This window comes from Rhipicephalus microplus, chromosome X (genome assembly GCF_043290135.1).
Source record: "Rhipicephalus microplus isolate Deutch F79 chromosome X, USDA_Rmic, whole genome shotgun sequence".
Taxonomy (NCBI): Eukaryota; Metazoa; Arthropoda; class Arachnida; order Ixodida; family Ixodidae; genus Rhipicephalus; species Rhipicephalus microplus.
Window position 1 is genome coordinate 163561243 of NC_134710.1, and position 22875 is coordinate 163584117.

Sequence of the window (22875 nt, forward strand, 5' to 3'; positions counted from 1 at the left end):
ATTTATGTTATCAAAGCTTGCTATCTTTGTCAGTGTCTTGCGCTTAGGTCAAAACTTGAAATTTATTTTGTCGTCACAGCAGCATTCACTTTATGTTCACAAGTATGCGTTGCTGCAATGTCACAAACATTTGAAGTTTTGACCCAAGTGCAAGACACTGACAGTGATAGCAAGCTTTGATAACATGAAAAAAAAATCTCTATACTGTGTTCTAACTATGTATGGAAATGCCCTGCTAGCATAATGCAGCCTTCAAGGAAACTTCAAAGCAGAAGAAGCAGTGCCCTGGCATCACCAACCTAAGGTCTCAGAATACAAGCTTGTTGATGAGCACTGCTGTAAGTATGCTGCTCATACTAACGAACTTAAATTGAATGCTGCAGCAAAGGCTTGGCATGTGACCAACAAAGTGTATCTTTGCATTCCTAGTTGTAGCAATGTCTGGCCTAAAATAAATATTCTTGTATTATTCAGAATACTGCTTTTGCTGGTACCTGGCCATGCATCCTTTTCCATGTGCTCAGATTTGGGTGCACGTTAAAGAACCCCAGGTGGTCGAAATTTCCGGAGCCCTCTATTAGGGCGTCTCTCATAATAATGGTGGTTTTGGGACGTTAAACTCCACAAATAAATCAATCATGCATCCTTTTAGCAGCCATAATATTGTAGGCTACCTTGTGCCACTACATTTTTTGAATGTCTAAGCGAGTGCTTCTTACATACAGGCATTGTTGGGGCCCTTGTGGAAAGCTTGGGAGACAAACAAGACAGCGTCTGTCGTGCAGTTAGCCACTCTCTGCAAGTTATCGGCAACCATTGGCCTAATCTTGTATTGAGTAGTTGCCATGACTACTTGACCAAGGAGTCAAAAGTAAATATTGCATTTTTTTAGCGTCTTGTGCCTTCAAGCAATTATGCACATGTCTCAGCAATGTGGACATATAATTATTGAGTGTAGATCTTTATTAACCCGTACAGAGCATTAAACTTGACAGGACAAGCATTGATTCGCAACTTGCATTACAAGTTTGCTTATGTGCTGTAAACATTGCTTTTGTCCTGACTCTCATTTTCTTATTTTATTACAGAGGCACAAAATAACTTTTTCAACAGTAGTCCTTGTTTGACTGATCATGGATTTTATCCAGACATTGCCTTACAAAGTACTATTGTAATAAAATGTTGATTCGTTTTTCAGCTGTCATCTTCTCACAAAAACTTGCTGTTCACTGTGATGCACGAAGTGTGCAAGGATTCTGTTGACAAACTAGACAAAGCACTGTTAAACAATGTTTGTAAGACTACAATTGAGGAGATGACACGTACTAAGGTGAGTGGAAGTGTCTTTTTCAGCATTTATCTACATTAGTTGTTTAACTATTAGAAGTCAACGATTAAAAAATTCTGTAGCACTAGAAGAAAAATATTTAACAGAGCCAAACAGCAAGGGCGGGCACTGATTTCAGTGCGTGTCCTTGTTTCACTCTGTTCGTCAATTTATTCTTGCTGCACAGTCTTTCTCAATTATGCACCAACATGCGGAACTTGTAACTTCGATCAGGGCCCTCAGCAAATTTGGACATTTTTAATAAACACCATGCATTGAGCACACAGGGGAGATTGTCTGCCAAACTGGCATGAAACTGGTCAAAATTTTACGCAGTAGACCTTGCACCTTTCCTGTTGAGGAAGCCACATTTTTGTGCAAATGTCAAGATTTCATTCTCAAATGCCCAACTCAACACACACTAGTACTTGTAACATCGCTGACCACATGGCACCAGACCCTATGTGGAATGTGCTATTCTTTCATCTGTGGAAGTGCACTGCTGAGAAACATAAAAAGATAAACAGAAAGGAAGGCTGTTCTCATGATATAATAGAAGGGGCCTTGCAACACTTTTTCAGCATAATCAGGAAACGCTTCTGATCGGTAGCTGAGGCTCCTGATAACCTGCTAGCCAAACATTATAGCACTGCACCCAACCAGGAATTTACTATTCATTTTTAGAGTTAGCTAAAAATCGCTCTCTCTTCTCGACAAATGATGCCATGCACCCAAAATGGCCATGTTACAAGCATAGAGTCCGCGTGCATTGGCTGATTTGAGGATCGTGAGCTGCACAGTTATCATGGCCACTGCTGGATACTACCACATGGCCACGTTTGCCTTAGTGATCACACTGAAAGTAAACCACGTATTGGAAGGAAAAAAAAAAAGAAAAAGTGCTCAAGGTCATTACGTGTACTGACCAAGGGACATATCGGCTTGCCCCTGTGTCATCCCCCTCCCTGCATATCTTTCAGTGCACTTGCTAGTACAAAAGGAGAGAAAGCGGTTGAAGCGTGTGACAAATCCCTGCAACTCCGCTCATACATGGACTCTTAAATTTTTGTGGCAGTCAATTCGTGAGGCAGTAAGCTCTTTTAATAAAGCCATTTGATTACTTTGTGAAGTGTCACAAGGTCCCTTTACTACTAGAGAAGATCAGAGATGTCAATATTTGGTACAGGAGTGGCTGAGTAATGGATAATAAAGTAAATGAGGGATGCTATTTCCAAATTCAGAGGGGCATTTTAGTATCAAGCTGGTGACATAACACATTCTATCTGATGCTTTTACTCAACCAGTGAAAGGAAGAAGTCATTACATCACTTCATAAGACAGCATAAAGAGCTCATTATCTATTCATATCTGATTCATGAAGAAATTTCTTTGTTTGCCTTGGTGGTGCGTTAACTTGTATCTCCACTGAGTAACAGTCACCAATCAGAAAGGGTATGGCTTTGGGTAATAAAGTGCAATATTCAATAGTGGCAGTCACAAATATGTGATGGATACCGCATTTAACATCATCTCTTGACGTCAGCATGGCTGGTCAAAAAGTTTTGCCTTCTGCACATTTATATTTCACTAGTTTTGTCAACATGTAATGCTTTGCAGGCTTTGCTTGATCGTAAGCCTCACTCTAACTGTAAGTAGAGCAAATGCCGCATCCGTGTTTAGTTGGTCGGCTCACTTTTTGCGAGTGTATATTTGTGTCAGACGTGAAACACGCTTCAGGCCATGGTGTTGTGGGCGCGCATGATATACCAGGCGGTGGGCAACACAGTTGCATGGCATCACAGCTACACATGGTTCGCCTGCTTGTGCGTACACATGTTCGGACCAAAATGGGAGGTATAGAGCATGGGCGCAATGGAACGAGTACGTACAAAAACGATGTAAACGATGTTGCATACACGTTTTCAAAAAGAAACCACAAGTTCAGAGAGCTGTCAAAAATAAAGAAAAAACTGTCTTGTTGACACACCACCCCCTGTGTGAGTATATCCTCAATGATGTTAACTTGGCTCTATGAGATGCCATTCATAGCTCCAGAACGTGTGAACCAGACATGCTAGCTGCTTGAGATGCGAATACTAGTACTTCTGTTAGCATTAAGTTTTCTCAGCACTAGACTTGAAAACTTGCGTGCCTGCTGTTTAAAAAAAGCAGTCATTGTGGAGTGCATCTTATAATTATCAACCTGCACTGAACTGGCAGGCAACATCTACTTGGTTGCTTAAAATGTAGTATAAAGCTTTACTTTGTGTCTGTATAATGCAGAAAGTAGTGGCACTTTTCATGTTTTTTTTAGCACTTTATGCATGTTCTCCCCCCAGTACTAAACTTCTAGCTTATAATACAATAATCAGGTCTGGTTTGGAATATGCATGTGAGGTGTGGGATACGCATACTAAAACAGATATTAACAATCTAGAGAAAATCCAAAGGTTAGCCGTCCGCTTTATTTTCAACCGATTTCGCCGGTCTGATTCCCCAACTGAACTAATGCATGATAACAAAATTCAAACTCTAGAATGTCACAGGAAAATTGCAAGACTAAAACTTCTTTTCTATCTATCCAGCAAAAGAAGTGTACTTGAGCTATCAAATATTCTTTCTCCGTTATCTTCGCATCCAACTAGACGATATCGTTCACAAAAATTCACTCCTATCTTTGCTCGAACTAACAATTTCAAATACTCTTTCTTTCCTCGCACATTAACAGAATGGAACGAACTACCACATCACATTTTTGAATCTGGAAACGTGTTAAGTTGTACTGAAAATTTTTTTGAAGTAACTTAGATCTTGTACCATAATGTGTTGTATGTTTACCTGTTAGTTTGTGCCTCCTGTATTGTTCCTTTTTTTGGTCATATCCTCATACTGTACCACCCTCACTCCTGCCTGAGCTATTCTTAGCCTGCAGTATTTTCTAAATAAATAAAATAAATAAATAAATGTGTAGACACATGCAGGGTATCATATTGAGCACCAGTAGATCGCTGACATTTCAAAGCTTTCCTGTAATCAATTAGAGCTATGACTTTACTGTGGCCATGAGAAGCAAGAAATAAAAAAGGAATTTTTTTGTCCCCCACCCCTTGTTCTGTGGCTCTCCTTATCAAGGTCCCTAGGTTGGCAGGTATGCATATGTCGATCTGATAAATATCCTTTAATGTGTTCTACTGTCTGTCATCATTGTTTTGAACAACGTCAGCTGATACTGGCTTATTTATGGTGGCATTTTACTTATTTTATGTTCTCTTTTATGCAGGAGGTGACTACAGACAGCGTCCTTTGTCGTATCGTGATAGCCCTGGGCAGACAGCACCCCCTTGAGACAATGGAGCTGATCCAAGCCAAATTTCAGCCAGGCTCCTTGCCACACCCTCTTGTGTTGGAGACCCTTGCTGGACTAGCCCTTGCCAATCGTGAGTGGCATTATCAGGGACATTTTGGCTTTGAAAGGAATGATGATGTATTGCGCTACCCACGTGTTATATTGGTTGCAGCTTAAACTGTCATATTATGAGAACGTGGGCTACAATTTTTACTAACTTATTTTCTGGGGATTCCTGTAGTTATTATAAAGGCCTATATGAAATATTGAACATGGAAGAAAGTGAAAACAAAATGTAGCCTTATAATACTGAATGCCAGTAACTCCGAAGTATGTAGACGTGGTGTTTAGGTAAAAATGGTCATCTCTGAAGTCTCAAGTCTGTACTGTATAATGCAAGAATTATTAGCTAGTATTACTCATCTTTATTAGACCCGATTACTCGTATGTTAAATCATATTTGCCTGTTCAGAGCATTTTTAAGTGGGCGTGTGCAAATAGTAAATTTTAGGTTTGAAGTGAATAGTGATCTGGTTGAATAATTTCGAATTGAATTTGAACAGAATATATCACCTATTATAAATAAAAATGAATATAGTGGTCATGACACAACTAACCTGCATAATTTTTTTATTTCAAACAAGCATGTGAAAACGTCATTCATTTTTGTTCAAAGGAAGTGAAAGGAACTTTGAATGGTAGCAGGATTCGAATTTCAATAGAATGCAACTGATAACCTGTAAGATATGTTACATTTTGTTAACTATATTTAGAGCAGATAAGCTGGTATAACAAGTTTTCAACTTGCCCCGCCACGGTGGTCTAGTGGCTAAGGTACTCGGCTGCTGACCCGCAGGTCGCGGGATCAAATCCCGGCTGTGGCGGCTGCATTTCCGATGGAGACGGAAATGTTGTAGGCCCGTGTACTCAGATTTGGGTGCACGTTAAAGAACCCCAGGTGGTCGAAATTTCCGGAGCCCTCCACTATGGCCTCTCTCATAATCATATGTTGGTTTTGGGACGTTAAACCCCACAAATCAATCAATCAACAAGTTTTCAACTTGAAAAATGGTAATTCATGTGAGGGTAATATGTTCTTTGACATTGCGGCAATGCGAATTTCTTTTGGTTAGGTGCATTCGTTGTATATCACTCTTACACTGCAGTGAAACTACTTTTACAGTGCTACGTGCAGTTTGTGTATATATTTGTTCATTTTGAATACTTGTTAAAAAATTTGAACTGTTCGAATATTCACTCAAGCCTAATTTTGAGCAAAGTAAAAGCAGTAAATCAGTTTTGGAAGAGGGAGGTGCGAATAGGCAAACTCCTGTAAAAAATTAACAGAAAAAGATGCTTGATAGTTGCTACTACTATCAGTCTACTGTGATGCATAAGATAACTCCTAATTGGGCATTTTGGTATAGGTTCATGATGGAAAGAGTGCAACTAAAATGAAGAACTTACTGTGACGTTGCTGATAAGAGTCTAATGAAAATTTTTTCTTGTGGCAAAATAAATTAGTTATTTTTTCTGTGTTCAGTAGAACTCTGTTAATTAATGTGTGGGTAAATGTGGATGACGTGCCAGTGGCAGCTCTTCTTCAGTTATATTTTAGGTTCGAAAAAGATGGGAAGATACTGTGAAGTGATCTTTTATGTAAATATATATAATCCCAGATAACTGACAAGCCTTGGTTATTGTTACCTCACTTAGTTAACTAAGGCATAACTGCAGCCATGTTAATTGTGGGGCTTTAGTGTAATTTTAAGTTCTGAATCATTTCTTTTAATTGTATTCTGCTTGTAGGTTCTTGTGCATGTAAATCTCTTCATATTGGGTATTTCCTGAAAGCAGTCTTGTCTAGTAACAACCGATAAGGACTTTTTTTTATAACAGGGCACTTAAAGGTTTGATTTTTCTTTTCAGCATTTGGTATCATGCCCTTCTTAAAAGCTTTACTTGGCACCATGTTACCAATGTTAAGTGGAGCTCGCACTGAACAGCTCAAGTGGGCTATGGTATTTGGTAAGCAAATGACATTGTATGTCCTGTACTTATGAACTTTGCTTTATGCATTTTGAAATGAAATGCATGGACATTCTGAAATAGATGTAATTTTTATAATGACATGTATTATACCGTGTAGATATATTAGGTACCATACCTCTGATTTATTTTAACAATGTGGCACAAGTTAATTAAGCATAGCTCTTGGTTACTGGTGCTTAAAGGGGCAGTAAACAACCCCGAGGTCCAAAAATTGTTATGAAAAGAAATATGCACACTTCTGCTATGTGAACATGCTGCCGTAAATGTTTTGTGAATGCATGCTATAATAAAGAAGTTAAGGGGTTTAGAACATTCGTTTCAGCGGGTTTTAAATTTTCGCATGGCCTCACCACCTTTCTGTGCCACAGGGAGCGGAAAGCCTCGCTGCGGTGGTCTAGTGGCTAAGGTACTCGGCTGCTGACCCGCAGGTCGCGGGTTCAAATCCCGGCTGCGGCGGCTGCATTTCCGATGGAGGCGGAAATGTTGTAGGCCCGTGTGCTCAGATTTGGGTGCACGTTAAAGAACCCCAGGTGGTCGAAATTTCCGGAGCCCTCCACTATGGCGTCTCTCATAATCATATAGTGGTTTTGGGACGTTAAACCCCACATATTAAATCATAGGGAGCGGAAAGGCATAGCCCATCATTTTTACTCCGCTCACTTCGGCAACAGGAGACAATGTTAGCGATACGTCGTCGTTGCGCAGCCAACGACTGAGTAAGGCATCTCCAGCATGAGCATGTCATAGCAGCGTGGGGAGAAAGCACAGTTCGAGGAGTACCCCTTGCCTAGCAGTAAAGTAGTAAGACACATTTTTTTCCTCCAAGGCTTTCGTTCTGGTAACACCGCTTCTTGCAGTAGTCTCGGGCTCTACAAAACAGTAGAGGGCAGCACAGAAAAATAAAAATGTAGACTACATGGTCGAAACTGCATCACTACAGGGCCAAGGCGCCGTTTCTTAGGACAAAGGACCAATCGACTAGCTCAGCGGCACTGAACTTGTCGAAAGCTTGCCCATAGGCAAGCTTTCGTCAATCGCTCCATCTTCCGCTCCATCTGGCAGAGCCTTGTGCCAACTGCAAGCTAGGAAGAAGTTCGACAAGACTGCAGAATTCTAACTAAGTCCAGTGTCATGCCATTTTGCGGCCATGTTTGTGCCACATACTGTCGTACATAATGGCAATGTCGTCCCTGCTAAGTTCTATCACTGCGAGCTCTTTCAACCTCGCAAGATTGGTGCCGACGTCATCCATTGCCACATCACGAACTTTCCGGCTGACGGGCGTGAATGACTTTTGATGCATTGATCGCAAGTTTGGCATTGATCGCAAGATGGTTATATTTTGATGCATTGGTCGCAAGTGAAAGCCGCTTCACTTGCGAGCAATGCTTTTTTCCTTCATAACGGAGATAATTACACGAGACATGGACATGGACATGGACCCTGCAAATAGGCTTCACAGCACATACAGGTGCGCAGCGGCCAATGGCGGTCCCCGATTCGTACCACGTGATAAGCCAGTCGCGGCGCTCGAAAAATGCGCAGAAGCGTCCTTCTTTTTATTACTTCTTGTGCCACATCAGCGAGGGAAACTGCTGTTGCGTGAAGAGTTAGGCTCGACTCTTCAGCTAAGGTGCTCAACTATGACGAGCGGCGGCGCATTATCGGCGGCAAGGTGCTCGAAGACTGCACACTTTAAACCTTTTAACAGGCACCTTGTGCTCTTCAGATGCTATTTTAAAGCATTTCCAGTTAAGTCTCGACCTGTATTTTTTTTTCATAACAGTAGAGGTACTAATTTTATCAAAATAGGCAAAAATTAAATATCGGTAATTTTGAAAAAAACTCGCGTTTTTCGACCCACATCTCTCCTTAAAAGCCACTGTTCTGCTGCTTTTTACAGCAAATACCTCTTCAAAGTTTATGACATATTCAGGGGGGGTTTTCAAGTACGGTAGACTCTCAATAGAAACTGAACCTGAAGAGGCCATAAAAATTTTTCGTTTAACAGTAGTTTCATTTACTGAGAGATAAGCATGGGTGCAAATGCAGGTACGAAACCAATGATATTATAGGCAACTGTTCCATTCAAGGAGCTGGCTAATTTAACTGTTTTTTGTTTACTGAGAGTCTACTGTGACAAACTTTCCAGACATTATATCTGCTGCGGTGGTGTAGCGGTTAAGATGCTCGGCTACTGACGCGAAGGTCGCGGGTTCGATCTTGGCCGTGGCGGCCGCATTTCGATGGAGGCGAAACGCTAGAGGCCCGTGTGCTGTGCAATGGCAGTGTGTGTTAAAGAACACCAGAAAGTCAAAATTTCCGGAGCCCTCTACTATGGCGTCTTTCATAATTGTGGTTTTGGGACGTTAAACCCCAGATATTTGTACCAGACGGTACAAATACAAGCAAAACTCATAACAATGGATTGTTTTAATTATCCGAGAAAGGCCTCTATATCCAATGCATTGGTCTCTATGCAAGATGGCAGGACGTTGCATATGCTACTAACCCATTGTGGATTGCAAAAATACTGAAACCGTTGAAATATAAGTAAGGTCATAAAGTAGTTATTAGTGATCATAGAATCATGTACATTGCACAGTACTTCCTTGTCTGCCACTTATCGGATTTGATAACTGAAGCGGGGCAGTTTTCATGCACTAGAGCATATGAACACTTGCACAAGGACAAAACTGATAGTTGGAACAATGGCAGGACAATTGGTGGTGACAAACTTGTTCAAGCATGCCACCATTTCAGTTAGCTGTAGTTTGTGTTTATGTACTACAAAAATGCAGGGAATAGAATGAACTGACCCAAGGGGCAACACTTACTGTACAAGGTGTTTTTTTAAGCAATACAGATTTTTTCTTAAAAAACTATAATAGTTGGGCACTCTCCGTCTTCACAGGCAATTTTTAGGCTGAGACAAAAATTTTGCCATTAATGGGATCTCTGAGAAATGATTAAATAGATATTTCAGCTAACTTGATTATTATTAGTTTTAGGGTGGTTGTTTATAGGACAAAGTTATTTTACGTCACGAAAATATGGCTAGCCCAGTTCCTAAAAATCTAAAATATTGCGCATTGTTTCAAGGATCCATCGTCAAATTTTCAGAATGTGGCGCGGAAGAAACCGAAACTGAGCGCACAGGGTGCGCCAAAAGGGAGATCCCCGAGCTGCATCGCACACAAACTTCCCTTTATGTAATCACTGCCAGATGCAAGACTAATGTGCCTTCGTTTCGCATGCGTTCATATTCTCACACTTTGCACATCGTGCGCCATCCGCGTTCAAGCACTCGTAATGCTCATTTATCCTCACGTATGAGGGGCAGACACCACAGTTGGCTCTGTGCTAGGAGATTGGACACTGACCATCGTGAGTATGAAACATTAAAGGGCTTTACTATTCGAGTCTTGCACCTTCAAAATTACAAATAATCAGATAACCACCACACATCATGTGTGAAAGACCATTGGTCGGCATGCACTGCTAGGATGACATGTTTCTTGCACGGCGAGGTTCTCGAGCAACGCGTCATCATTCGAATTACGTAAAGGGAAATTCGCTCATGAGACAGCACAGGGACAGTCTTAGCGGTGCACCTGGTGTGTTCAGTTTCGGTTTCTGTGACATTAGAAATGCTACGATGGATCCCTGAAACTACACGTGATAGTTTCAATATAAAAACCGGGCTCGCCATAACTTGTGACTAAGAACAACTTTGCTATTTAAACAACTACCCCAAAATTGATAATAATAAGAAGTCTTGGTATGGATGACCTTTATTAGGCTGGAGGAACCGGCAGCTGACAGCTACTATGAATGAACCAAGATGATGATGCTACGCAACAACGATGAGAATGCATGAGCAACACATGGTAATGATGATAATGTACAAGCGAAGAAGATGGGTATGCTAAATGCCCACACCAATTCCCCCCACGTGAAAGCGGCCAGCCTGGCCGCGGCAAGTCAAGGGGACAAAGAAGGTCACATGAAGGGCTTCATACAGGAAACATGGACGACCTCTGTAGTTCGATAATGGCGATCTGCTGGGGCTACAAGTGGCGTCACGCAATAATTCTCTGGTGAAGTCTATTCAAGAACTGCGTACGGCCCGATAAACCGTGGCTAAAATTTTTCACACAAACCAGGTGTGCGAATAGGCGTCGAAAGAAGCACTTCATCTCCAGGTTGAAAGGATACAGCACGATGCGATTCATCGTAAACTAGCTTTCTGTCTTGCTGTCGGGCTTCAGCGTTTATACGAGCACGTTGGCCACACTGTGCGAGTCGTAAAACGTATTCCTTTGAAGAGGATGGAGATTAATCTGCTTGGCAGGTAAAGAAAGAGACATCAAGGAAAGAAGTAGGGGAGCGTCAATAAACTAGGTAAAATGGTGGGTAGCCGGTTGTCCGCTGAATGGCCGTATTGTAGGCGAAAGTGACGAATGGTAGAACTACGTCCCAGTTCTTGTGGTCTGGTTGAATATAGGCGGCGATCATGTCAGCAAGAGTGGGGTGGAATCGCTCAGTGAGGCCGTTAGTCTGGGGATTATAACTAGAGGCAGTCTTGTGACTTGTGCCGGAGGCGTGAAGAAGTTCGTTCACTAGTTGTGGAAGGAAGCCCCTTCCACGATCACTGAGCAATACACGTGGAGCACCATAGCGCAGTATAATGGCTAGGAGGATGAAATCGGCAATTTCAGAAGCTGAACCAGTAGTGACGGATGCCGTCTCGGCGTAGCACTTCAAATGGTCAACGGCTGTTACTATTCACCGGTTTCCAGCAGCACTGACTGGAAGGGGGCCATAAAGGTCGACGCCTACAACTTCGAATGGTGTTGCTGGGCACGGAAGAGGCTGTAATGTACTGGCTGGAGCAGATGTTGGTAGTTGTCTACATTGGCAGGTAGTGCAGGACCGGACGTACCGAGCTACACTAGTGGTAATGCCTGGCCAATAAAACCGACTTCGAAGGCGATCATAGGTTTTATGGTAACCAAGGTGACCAGCAGTCGGATGTTTATGAAGCGCTCTGAGGACTGAGGACCGAAGCGATTGGGTAGAACGGGAACCCAGCGCTGACCGTCAGGATGACAAGTTTTGCGGTACAGCACCGAGTTGTCCAGCTTAAGTTGCGAGAGTTGGTGACAGAGCCTTGCATTAGGTGGACGGGAACTGCCAGTGAGGTAGCCTATAATACGTCGCCAGTATGGGTCAGCCAGCTGTCGAGAAGGAAAATCGTGGGGGTCGTCCGAAGGCAGCCGGTCTATAGAGGTGAGAGAGGAAACTGCCGTAGACATGGACTCCAAGGGTGTGTTGTGCAAAGTGATTGCGGAAACCCCAAGTGGAGCTGCTGATAGTGGGCAGCGAGAAAGAGCGTCGGCTCACCATGCTTCCTGCCACACTTGTATACGATGTCGAAATCATATTCTTGGAGGCGTGGAATCCAGCGGCCGAGGTGTCCCGACAAGTTCTTGATTGTCGAAAGCCAATATAAAGCGTGGTGGTCGGTCACTATGGTGAAATGGCGGCCATGCTGATATGGACGAAATTTTTGCACTGACCAAACGATGGCAAGACATTCCTGCTCGGTGATCGTGTTGTTCCTCTCGGCTGTAGAGAGGACGCGGCTGGCGTATGCAACGACTCGCTCTCGCGAAGAGTTGTCGCGTTGCAGGAGCACGGCTCCTAAACCGCGGCCACTAGCGTCTGTGTGCAGGAAGGTTGATGTATCATCGTGAAAATGAGAAAGTACAGGGTCGGTCGTTAGGGCACCTGTCAATCTGTCGAAAGCCGATTCACATTCCTGAGACCACTGAAAAGGCGTACCGGAAGCAAGTAGCCTATGGAATGGTGTGGCTATCGAGGCAAAGTTTTGTATGAATCGCCGAAAGTAAGAGGCGAGACCAAGGAAACTTCACAAATCTTTTTGTTTGTCAGGGCGAGGGAAGCGAAGCACTGCAGCACTTTTATCAGGGTCTGGACGAATTCCGTCCTTGCTCACAACATGACCGAGGACCTTGATAGATCTACTGGCGAAATGGCACTTCTTGGTGTTAATTTGAAGACCAGCACCCGCAAGACAAGTCAGGACCTCATCCAAGCGTTGCAGATGGTGAGGAAACATTGAGGAAAAGACAGCAATGTCATCGAGGTAACATAGGCAAGTCTTTCTTTTCAGGCCACGCAGCACGGTGTGAATCATGCGCTCAAAAGTTGCAGGCACATTGCATATACCGAACGGCATAACATTGAATTCGTATAGGCCATCCGTTGTTGCAAACGCAGTTTTATCTTTATCATCTTCGTGCATGGGGATTTGCCACTAACCGGAATGCAAGTCGAGGCTCGAAAAGTATTCAGCACCCTGTAAGGAATCGAGGGTGTCATTGATGCGTGGCATGGGGCATATGTCCTTCCTAGTGATCTTATTGAGTGCGCGGTAATCGACGCAAAATTTTACGGAACCATCTTTTTTTACGCACAAGAACAATGAGAGATGACCAAGGACTACTGGTTGAGGGTCGGATTATCTCCCGTTGCAGCATATCGTCTACATTTTCCTCAACGATTTTTCGTTCGGCTAGAGAGACGCGGTACGACCGGCGGTGCACAATGGATGTTCCGTCGGTCTGAATACGATGTGCTGTAGCAGTTGTCTGGCCGAGGGTGGTTGAATGAACGTCAAAAGAATTTGCATGCTTTTCCAACAAATCAAGCAGCTGCTGCTTCTGGGAGTCTGTCAAGTCTTTGTTGATGGTTGCTGTAAAGGCCGAAAAAGCAGCATGATCTGCAGGATCGCCTTTGGAGGAGACAGGGGTAAGAGGCACAATGCACACAGGCTCCAGATCTGTAATGCAGGTGATAGTAGTGCCTCGTGGCAGTAAAAGTTTATCTGGTGTGGTGTTGGTAGCAGCGAGGACAGTTGATTCATTGTTGAAGCGAGAGTTATGCCATTATTAAGGCAACGGGGTGACGGAGTGACCGAAATTTCACCAGAGTCGACGTCGTGGGACAAAACTGTGACTAATTGATGTTCGTGGTGGTAACTTGATGTCTGCAGCAGCGATCAGTCGAAGTGGCCTGTAGGTTTCGTCGTTGAGCAAGTGGTCTGTATCAGTAAGATGGACAACACGTTGTGCACAACAAATAGCCGCGGAAGCAGAGGAAAGAAAGTCCCAGACTAAAATCAGTTCGTGGGATCACGGGGATAGCACAGCGAATTCTACATGATGAAGAATTTCGTCGATTAGCACATGGGCAGTACAGAGAGCGGAAGGGCAAATCATTGTTCCCTGGGCTGTAACCAGTGTTGGTCCATCATAAGACGTCGTGACATTTCGAAGACGGGCACACAAATCAGCATGAATAACAGAAAACGCAGCCCCAGTGTCCACCAAAGCATCAACGTCTACTCCCTCAACTGTGACTGCAATCATATTGTAAGAGCGCGCTGGAGGAATTGGGGTCCTGTGTTGGAATGCAGTTTGTCCTCTAAAAACTGCATCGCTTAGTTTTCCGGACACCGATCAAAAGCGAGGGAAGCAGGCTGAAGAGGAGAAGAGCGACGGTGAACGGCATCGGTTTGATCAATGACTACTGCGCAGTTCACCCGATGCAGGCGGAGATAGAGACCGACGCGGCGGTGACGAATAACGGCGTCCCTGGTACAAGGCTTCTGCGGTATAGTCCCGTTTGCGTATTTCGTACCCTCAATGCTCGTCTTGCTGGCACTTGCGGCAAAAGCGTAAAATGTGACCACGATAGCTGCAATAACAGCACGTAGGGCGAGTCGATCGATAAGGAGGGTGGTATCTTGCGCTAACTGCACCGGGAGAGAGAGCAGTGAGAGGGACAGATGACGGCTCAGGCGGTGGTGATGGAAAGCTGGTGGGAAAGCTTGTGGGAGGTGCGGCAGCAACCGGCGCGTACGTTCGTGGCGGGGACGTCGAGCTGATGGTACCTGATGGCGCGGCGGTGGCATGTGGGAACGATAGGAGAGTACGAGCGACTGTGGGCTGCAGGTGGGCCATGTGGGTCATGGACGTGAGCTCCTCCCTGATGACATCCCGTAATGACGTTGAAGAAGACTGAATGGGACACACTGAAGGTAGTGTGAATCCCATTGATTCTAATTCTTCATGTGTAATTACCCTTATCGTGTCTCGTAGGTTTGGATCCACCATATTACGGGCCACGTCACTGTCCGGTTGTAAGCGCATAGACTCAAGTTCTTCGAGGCGCTAACAGGTTGTCGCAACGTCAGCAACGGTAGCCGGATTCTGGATTGCAAGGGCATTAATGCGTCGGGTGCAATCCCCTTAAGAAGCTGGCGTACCTTGTCTGACTCTGTCATTGGTGTGTCAACCCGGCGGCAAAGTGAAAGAACATCCTCGATGTAGGATGTATACGACTCCCCGATGTGCTGTTTCCGAGTTGCGAGAGCTGATTGAACAGCCCAGGTGTGCCAAAGACATGGCGAAGCTGATCTTTGAAGGCTGACTAGTTGGGGATGTTGATGAAGTGGTTGACACCCGTGAAGTAGAATGAGACGTGAGTGAGTTTGTAGGGGTTATCCCACTGGTTAGCAGTGCCGACACGTTCGAAATCGTCCAGCCATTCCTCCACATCTTCCTCGCGCATACCAGCGAAGGGATGGGGCTCATGCTGGAGGCTGTTGATGACGTGAGAAAGCGCGGCACGCGGTGGTGGAGTGGGAACGGCTGCAGCACCGACCTCATCTTGGTGCAACATATTTCTGGGCACCTGGCCCAAGCGGGGACCTGCTCGTAGCTCCAGGGGGTAGAGTGGTCGAAAGGACGGTGGGGGACCTAACAGCACACTCCACCACGTATGAAGTCTTGGTTTGGATGACCTTTATTTGGCCCGAGGAACCGGCAGCCAACAGCTACGATGAATGAACCAAGATGATGATTCTACGCGACAACGATGAGGATGCATGAGCAACACATGATAATGATGATAATGTACAAGGGAAGAAGATGGGTATACTAAATGCCCACAATAAAAAAGTTAATTGAAATATTATTGTTAATTAATAATTTCTGAGTGATCTAAATAGTGGCAAAATTTTTCCGCCTCGGCCTATAAATTGTCTACGAAGACGGCAAGTGCCTAACTATTAGAATTTTTTAATGAAAAATCTGTATTGGAAAAAAAATAAGGCCCTGTAAATACCTCTGTCAAAACAAGCATGAATAAAAGCTGTGATAGGAGTCAAGCCTACGACTGGCCACTACTGCATTGCATGCACGATGGCATGACTGCATTGTGCACTTTTCTATCTGGATGCTGCAAAGATCATTTTTCTTTTTTATCAATTGACATTGACAAATCAAGCATTTTCAAAGTGACACGATTTGTGGTTGTTCAATGTTTTTTAAATTGTTGTGCACTACCGTTCTGAGAGGAGCAGGTTAGGCCTGCCATCACCTTGAGTACGTGAACATTGTCATGCCACTTGCTTCATTGACTTGGTAACTTTGTTCAGCCTGAAATGTATTGCAGTGGGGGTGCTGTTGCTGGAAACTTTGATAATGTGTTGATCCCTTAAGTCAGGAGAAGGGTGTTTTTGCAAAGTTCACGTGCTGCTGGAATAAGTGGTGTGCAGTGTATTCTGCATGCATTCATCACTGCACCAAATTTTATTGCTTCTGAAACCTTGTATAGCTCATTTTTTTTTTTCATCTTGTTGTGACAGAAATGGAAGCATATGCAAAGTGAAATAGATGCTGATTTATTGGCATGCATATAAAAAATAGGTCCTCTACTTTGCCTTTGCCTTCTCCACTTGGTTTGTGGGTGTAATTTGTGATGAGCTTGCTCGTGCATGCAAAGGCTTCGCAGACCCCGGAAGTGCTGTCGCTGACCCCAATAGGTCCACAGACCTCTTAAGAACCATTGCTCCAAGCCATGACCTTGACTGCGTGCGTGGTTGTATTTCTCTTCAATGTTATGCTGGTTACCCGACATGGTAGCTTAGCAGGTAGGGCCTCACACTCCTTAACTTGTGGGTTTGATTATCGGCCACAGTGGCCACATTTCGATTGGGGCAAAATGTGAGAACCACTTTGATTTGGGCTCGCGTTGAACAACCCCAGGTGGTTGAAATTGGTCTTTACTATCAAGGTGTGCCTTATAGTCACATTGTGGCCTGGTACGTAAAACTCCTTCAATTATTATTAATTTATTATGTATGCTATGTTTGAAGAACTTCTGCGAAGACGTGCAGAGATACTGGCACAAAGCCATACAAAATCTTGTACTTCTTTTAGCACTTCCATGTCTTATGTTGCCAGGTCCTATTGAGAAGAAAATTTGCTTTTCTTTGTTACCTGAGGACGTGACAAGTATAGTATAAATATGTATGCCCTGCTATTTACATTATAGTGGTATTGCCTTATTTTTTCCTTTTCAGCACTTGGCAGATTTTCTGAAGCAATTGTGGAGTATTTGAGCAACATTGAAAAAGCACCCGATCCATCTGTGCAAAAGGCTAGTTTTGCTACTGAAATAATCAGTGCCTTTGACTTTCTCTTAGCCAATTGGCTGCAGGCGAGGGAAGCAAAGGTGTGTTGCTATCATTTTTTATATCTTGTACTTTGCCTTTAAGTGTGTTCATAACAACTTAGCACATGTCATATTTACAGCATTGTCTACCTTGTCATCTACACGTTATGGCATGTTTTTCTTGTATATTTAATATTTGCTTCATGTAATAGGTCAATGTCGGGTTTCAGTGCAACTAAAGGATACACACATACAGAAAGAAAAAGTACGACATTGTCATCATATTCTTTCATGTCTGTGTACTTGTTTTGTTACTTATTTCCCACATAAGCTTTGCAATATCGACTGGCCCAGCAGTAGATATGTGGAGAGGCACTGAAAAACGTTTTGAATGTATTAACCCTGCAATGGCCACAGCCAATTTAGCCTAAAAATTATTATAAAATGACCATGAAGAGTACCTACCCTATATATGTAGGAAAACAGGTAGAAATGTTCTTGAATTATAAAATACAAAACAACTTCAAGGTAAAAACATTTCAATTCAGGATTGCTTTTGCAAAAATTACAAAAAGCATTCAACTCAGTATACGGAAATCAGTCTTAGAAGCATTTCATCGCCAAAGAGGACTTTGAAACATATTTAAATACCTTAACAAACATCTATAAGGACTCCACAGCTACCTTGCTTCATACTATAAAAGCAAAAAATTACAGCGTACTCATGGAGTGAATGATGATGAGTGGGGCAAAGCATCTGTCCGTTCATCCATCTGTAGAAATGAATATGCTGACGCCAAAAATAAGGCTCAATAGATAGATGAGAAGATACAGTATTTACTTGCGTAATGAACGCACTCGCATAATAAACGCACCCCCAACTTCAGTTGTCGAAATGTGGATTTTTCCCCCCAGGCAATTAACGCAACCCCCATACTCATCCGCTGCACTCCCGCTCGCTAACCGACACATATGGTGCCTCCTTGTTTGTTGGTTCTCTTCAGTTTTTTTTTATTAATATGCTGATCCCCCTCGACGCCATCTCTGCTTGCTCCCCCCCCCCCCCCCCCCTTCTTTTGCCCGCTGCTGCACGCCGTATCGTTTTTCGTTCCATCTGTGCACGGCAAGTCGCCAGTCTTCTTAAATTATCTGTGCACCACAGTGGATTCATGAACGGCGCGAGTGTAGAGACATCACAGATGATAAGCGCACAGCAAGCGAAGTTCACGAAACTGCCCATGCCAACCGACGGTCGCTACCTGCCAATACGAAACTTTAAGGCCAAACCACATGCCCGTGATATTTGAGCGAGGACGACAGGGTTCGCTGTCGCCATGGCAGTCGCGAAGGGCCATTCGTCGCCATTACGTTGCAGGTTTCTGGAAAACGAGAAAAAGATAGCTTGTCACCCAGAAAATATTGTCACGTGCTTGCTCAAGAAAGACAATGGCAGTTGTGCATGTGCCATGAAGGACTATGAAATGGACGAAAAAGAAGAACTCGCTTGCGCGTTCTATTCAAAAGACCTAGAGATTCTAGCTTCGTGGCCACTTTCATCCTGTTGCCAGACTGTTGTAAAGAGCTAATTTTGGGCATGGATTTTCTTCAAAATCATGGCACTGTTATCAACATCCCTCAACGTATGGTGACGTTTTGCACACCCGTATTTCGACAACAGCAGCGGCGAACCACGCGGCTGTTTGCGAATAGCCGACGATGTGATGCTTTCACCGAGATCCTGCTGCTTTGTGTTGGTGTCCAGTGGGTGGCCTTGCTATAAAGATGTGATAGCGGAGCACATAGTTGCCAATTTGCTCACGCAAGACATTTCCATCGCGAGGGGCGTCCTGGCGCTTACTGGTGGACAAGCAGAAGGGCTCCTGACAAACTTCAGCAACGAGCGCCATCAAATCCAGAAGGGTACCGCAATTTCCTACTACGACGATATAGACCAAGCCGGGGTTTGTTTTGCTTTGCAACCAGACGACGTGAGTGTCCCTGCCTCGACAGCTTTTGTTGGTGGACATCTGCCTAACGCTACCGCCCTCTGATAGAAAGTGCCTGCTTGAACTTATACACTAATTCGAAGACTGCTTTTCGCCTACATCAAAGGTCCAGCAAACACCATTGACCAAGCACCACATCATTACTGAAGACAACACGCGACCGATACGGCAGAACCCCCACCATGTGGCTCCAAAAGAACGCAAGGAGATTCAGAAGCAAGTACAGAAGATGCTCGTGGATAACGTCATGCAATCTTTGAAAAGTCCTTGGGTGTCCCCCGTGGTTTTGGTCAAGAAAAAACACTGCAGCTTGCGCTTCTGTATTGATTTTCGCATGTTGGACCAAGTCACGAAGAAAGACGTCTATCCACTGCCTCGCATAGACAATTCACTCGATCGGCTTTGTTATGCATGCTATTTTTCTTCAATGTACATCCGAAGTGGCTACTGGCAGATAGAAGTCGACGAGAAAGATCGTGAAAAATCGGCCTTTGTAATGCTCGATGGCTTTTAAGAATTTAATGTGCTTCCTTTTGGGTTTTGCTCACGCCAGCCACTTTTCAGCGTCTCATGGACACCGTACTATCAGGCCTGAAGTGACAAACATGCTTGGTCTATCTGGACGATGTTATTGTATTCTCAGCAACATTCAAGGAACATCTCAGCCGTTTATTCACCCTCCCCCAAGCCATACGTTCGGCCGGCCTTACTTTCAAACCAGAAAGATGTCATTTTGGTTTCAACGAACTCGGCTTTCTAGGCCATGTTGTCATTCAAGAGGGGGTTCAACCTGACCCGGCCAAAATAGACGCCGTAGTGCAATTTCCTGCACTACGCAACAAAAAAGCTGTGAGACGCTTCTTAGGGTTGTGGGCCTATTACCGGCGATTTATTGAGGACTTTCCGTCTGTTGTGGCGCCATTGACACGACTCACATGTGAGGACTTCCCCTTCTTTTGGGGTGAACAGAAGCCAATGGCATTCAATGAACTACGAAAACGCCTGTAAACACCTCCAGTCCTTGCGCACTTCGACCAAGAAGCCCCTGCAGCTCTTCACACTGACACCAGCAATGTAGGTCTGGGTGCCGTTCTGGTGCAGTGGCAAGACTGCTGTGAAAGAGTGATAGCCTACGCCAGCAGAACTCTCTCTCGCACGGAAGAGAACTACTCGACTACTGAAAAGGAGTGTCTCGCCTTAGTGTGGGCGGCCATGAAATTTTGTCCATATTTGTACGGCCGCTCCTTCAAGGTTGTTAACGACCATCACTGTTTGTGCTGGCTCACCAATCTTAAAAATCCATCTGGTCGTTTGGTGCGCTGGAGCCTAAGGCTTCAAGAGTTCGACATCATCATCTATAAATCTGGGAAGAGGCACACTGACACCGACTGTCTCTCATGGTCGCCAGTGGAGACTGTCGCTCCTGATGACGAAAACATCGACGTGGCATTCTTGGGAGTTGTCAACGCGGCCACTATTGCACGAGAGCAGTACAGCGACTCAGAGCTGTTACCACTCATTGAATATTTAGAAGGACGACGTAAAGACGTGCCACGGTTATTTGCTAGAAGACTGCCATCTTTTTGCTTGTGAAACGATGTTCTCTATAAGAAAAACTTTTCACCAACCGGCAACCCGCACTTGCTCGTCGTGCCTTCCTCTCTTCAAAAAGAAATTATGAAAGCGTGCCGCGATGAAGCAACTTCTGGTCAGCTAGGCTACACCCAAACATTGTGGCGACTACGATCCAAGTACTGCTGGCCAAAGTTACCTGCTGCTGTTAACCATCATGTGCGAACTTGCACCGACTGCCAAAGACTCAAAGCGCCTTCCAGCAAGCCAGCCGGTCTTACATTTAGTCGAAGCACCAGCAAAGCCGTTAACCCAGATCGGAATGGATTCCCTGGGTCCCTTTCCAACTTCCACAACAGGGAACAGATGGATTATTGTAGCCACCAATTACATCTCCCGTTATGCGGAGACTAAAGCTATGCAGCGTGGCACAGAAGCCGCTCAGTTCTTCATCAAAAACATCGTTCTTCAGCATGACGCTCCGACAGCAGTGATCACAGACAGAGGACCTGCCTTCACCGAAGAGCTTTTGGAGTTGGTTCTTAGACTCAGTGGTATAGCTCACTAGAGAATAACTGCATACCATCCGTAGACAAACGGACTGACGGAGCACCTCAATAGGACCCTCACAGACATGATCAGCATGTACGTTGACACTGAAAATAAAAACTGGGATCAGATATTGCCGTACGTGACCTTTGCCTATAATACTGCTTGACAAAAAACCACTGGAATGACACTGTTCAGTCTTATCTATAGTTGCGAAGTCACGACAACGTTGGTCACCATGTTGCCGTGTGGGTGTGACGACATCTATGTAGATGCCGAAGAATTCACTCAGCGCGCCGAGGAAACCAGATACCTCGCGTGTGTCAGCAGCAGCATTAAGATGCACAACGGTACGACCCCCGACACAAGTTCATTAGCTACACACCACGCGACAAGGTCTGGGTCTGGATTTCGATACGTCGACGTTGTCTGTCTGAAAAACTGCTAAGACGGTACTTTGGCCCATACAGCGTCACGCGACGCTTGAACGACGTGAACTACGAAGTTGTTCCCGACACTGATTGTAGTTCTAAGCGCCAAAAGCATTTACCCGAAGTCGTGCACGTCGTGCCTATGCAACCGTATTTATCGAGTTAATTCATCATCATCATCAGCCTGACTACGTCCACTGCAGGACATAGGCCTCTCCCATGTTCCGCCAGTTAACCCGGTCCTGTGCTTGCTCCTGCCAATTTATACCCGCAAACTTCTTAATCTCATCTGCCCACCTAACCTTCTATCTCCCCCTAACTTGCTTGCCTTCTCTGGGAGGGAATCCAGTGAGTTACCCTTAATGACCAGCGGTTGTCCTGTCTACGCGCTACATGTCCGGCCCATGTCCATTTTCTCTTCTTGATTTCAACTATGATATCCTTAACCCCCATTTGTTCCCTAATCCACTCTGCTCTCTTCTTGTCTCTTGAGGTTACACCTACCATTTTTCTTTCCATTGCTCGCTGCGTCGTCCTCAATTTAAGCTGAACCCTCTTTAAGTCTTCAGGTTTCTGCTGCGTAGCTAAGTACCGGCAAGATACAGCTGTTATATACCTTCCTCTTGAGGGATAGTGGCAATCTACCTGTCAAAATTTGAGAGTGCTTGCCGAATGTACTCCACCCCATTCTTATTCTTCTAGTTACTTCAATCTCGTGGTTAGGCTCTGCGGTTATTACCTGCCCTAAGTAGACATAGTCTTTTACAACTTCAAGTGCACTATTACCTATCTCGAAGCGCTGCTCCTTTCCGAGGTTGTTGTACATTACTTTCGTTTTCTGCAGATTAATTTTAAGACCCACCTTTCTGCTCTCCTTGTCTAACTCCGTAATCATGAGTTGCAATTCGTCCCCTGAGTTACTCAGCAATGCAATGTCATCGGCGAAGCGCAGGTTACTAAGGTATTCTCCATTAACTCTTATCCCTAACTGTTCCCATTCTAGGCTTCTGAAAACCTCCTGTAAGCACGCGGTAAATAGCATTG

The 22875-nt window shown here is 44.5% G+C and overlaps 1 protein-coding gene across 2 annotated transcripts in view; it reads left to right on the plus strand.

The window, feature by feature from the left end:
* The window catches only part of c11.1 (maestro heat like repeat family protein c11.1), a 235084-nt gene that overhangs the window by 2400 nt on the left and 209809 nt on the right, over positions 1-22875 (plus strand). For both annotated transcript variants that reach the window (XM_037428500.2, XM_075878112.1), the window contains exons 3-7: positions 726-871; positions 1199-1330; positions 4608-4764; positions 6603-6701; positions 17182-17333. In XM_037428500.2, the coding sequence (XP_037284397.2) occupies positions 726-871; positions 1199-1330; positions 4608-4764; positions 6603-6701; positions 17182-17333 (686 nt within the window). The remainder of the gene's footprint in view (positions 1-725; positions 872-1198; positions 1331-4607; positions 4765-6602; positions 6702-17181; positions 17334-22875) is intronic.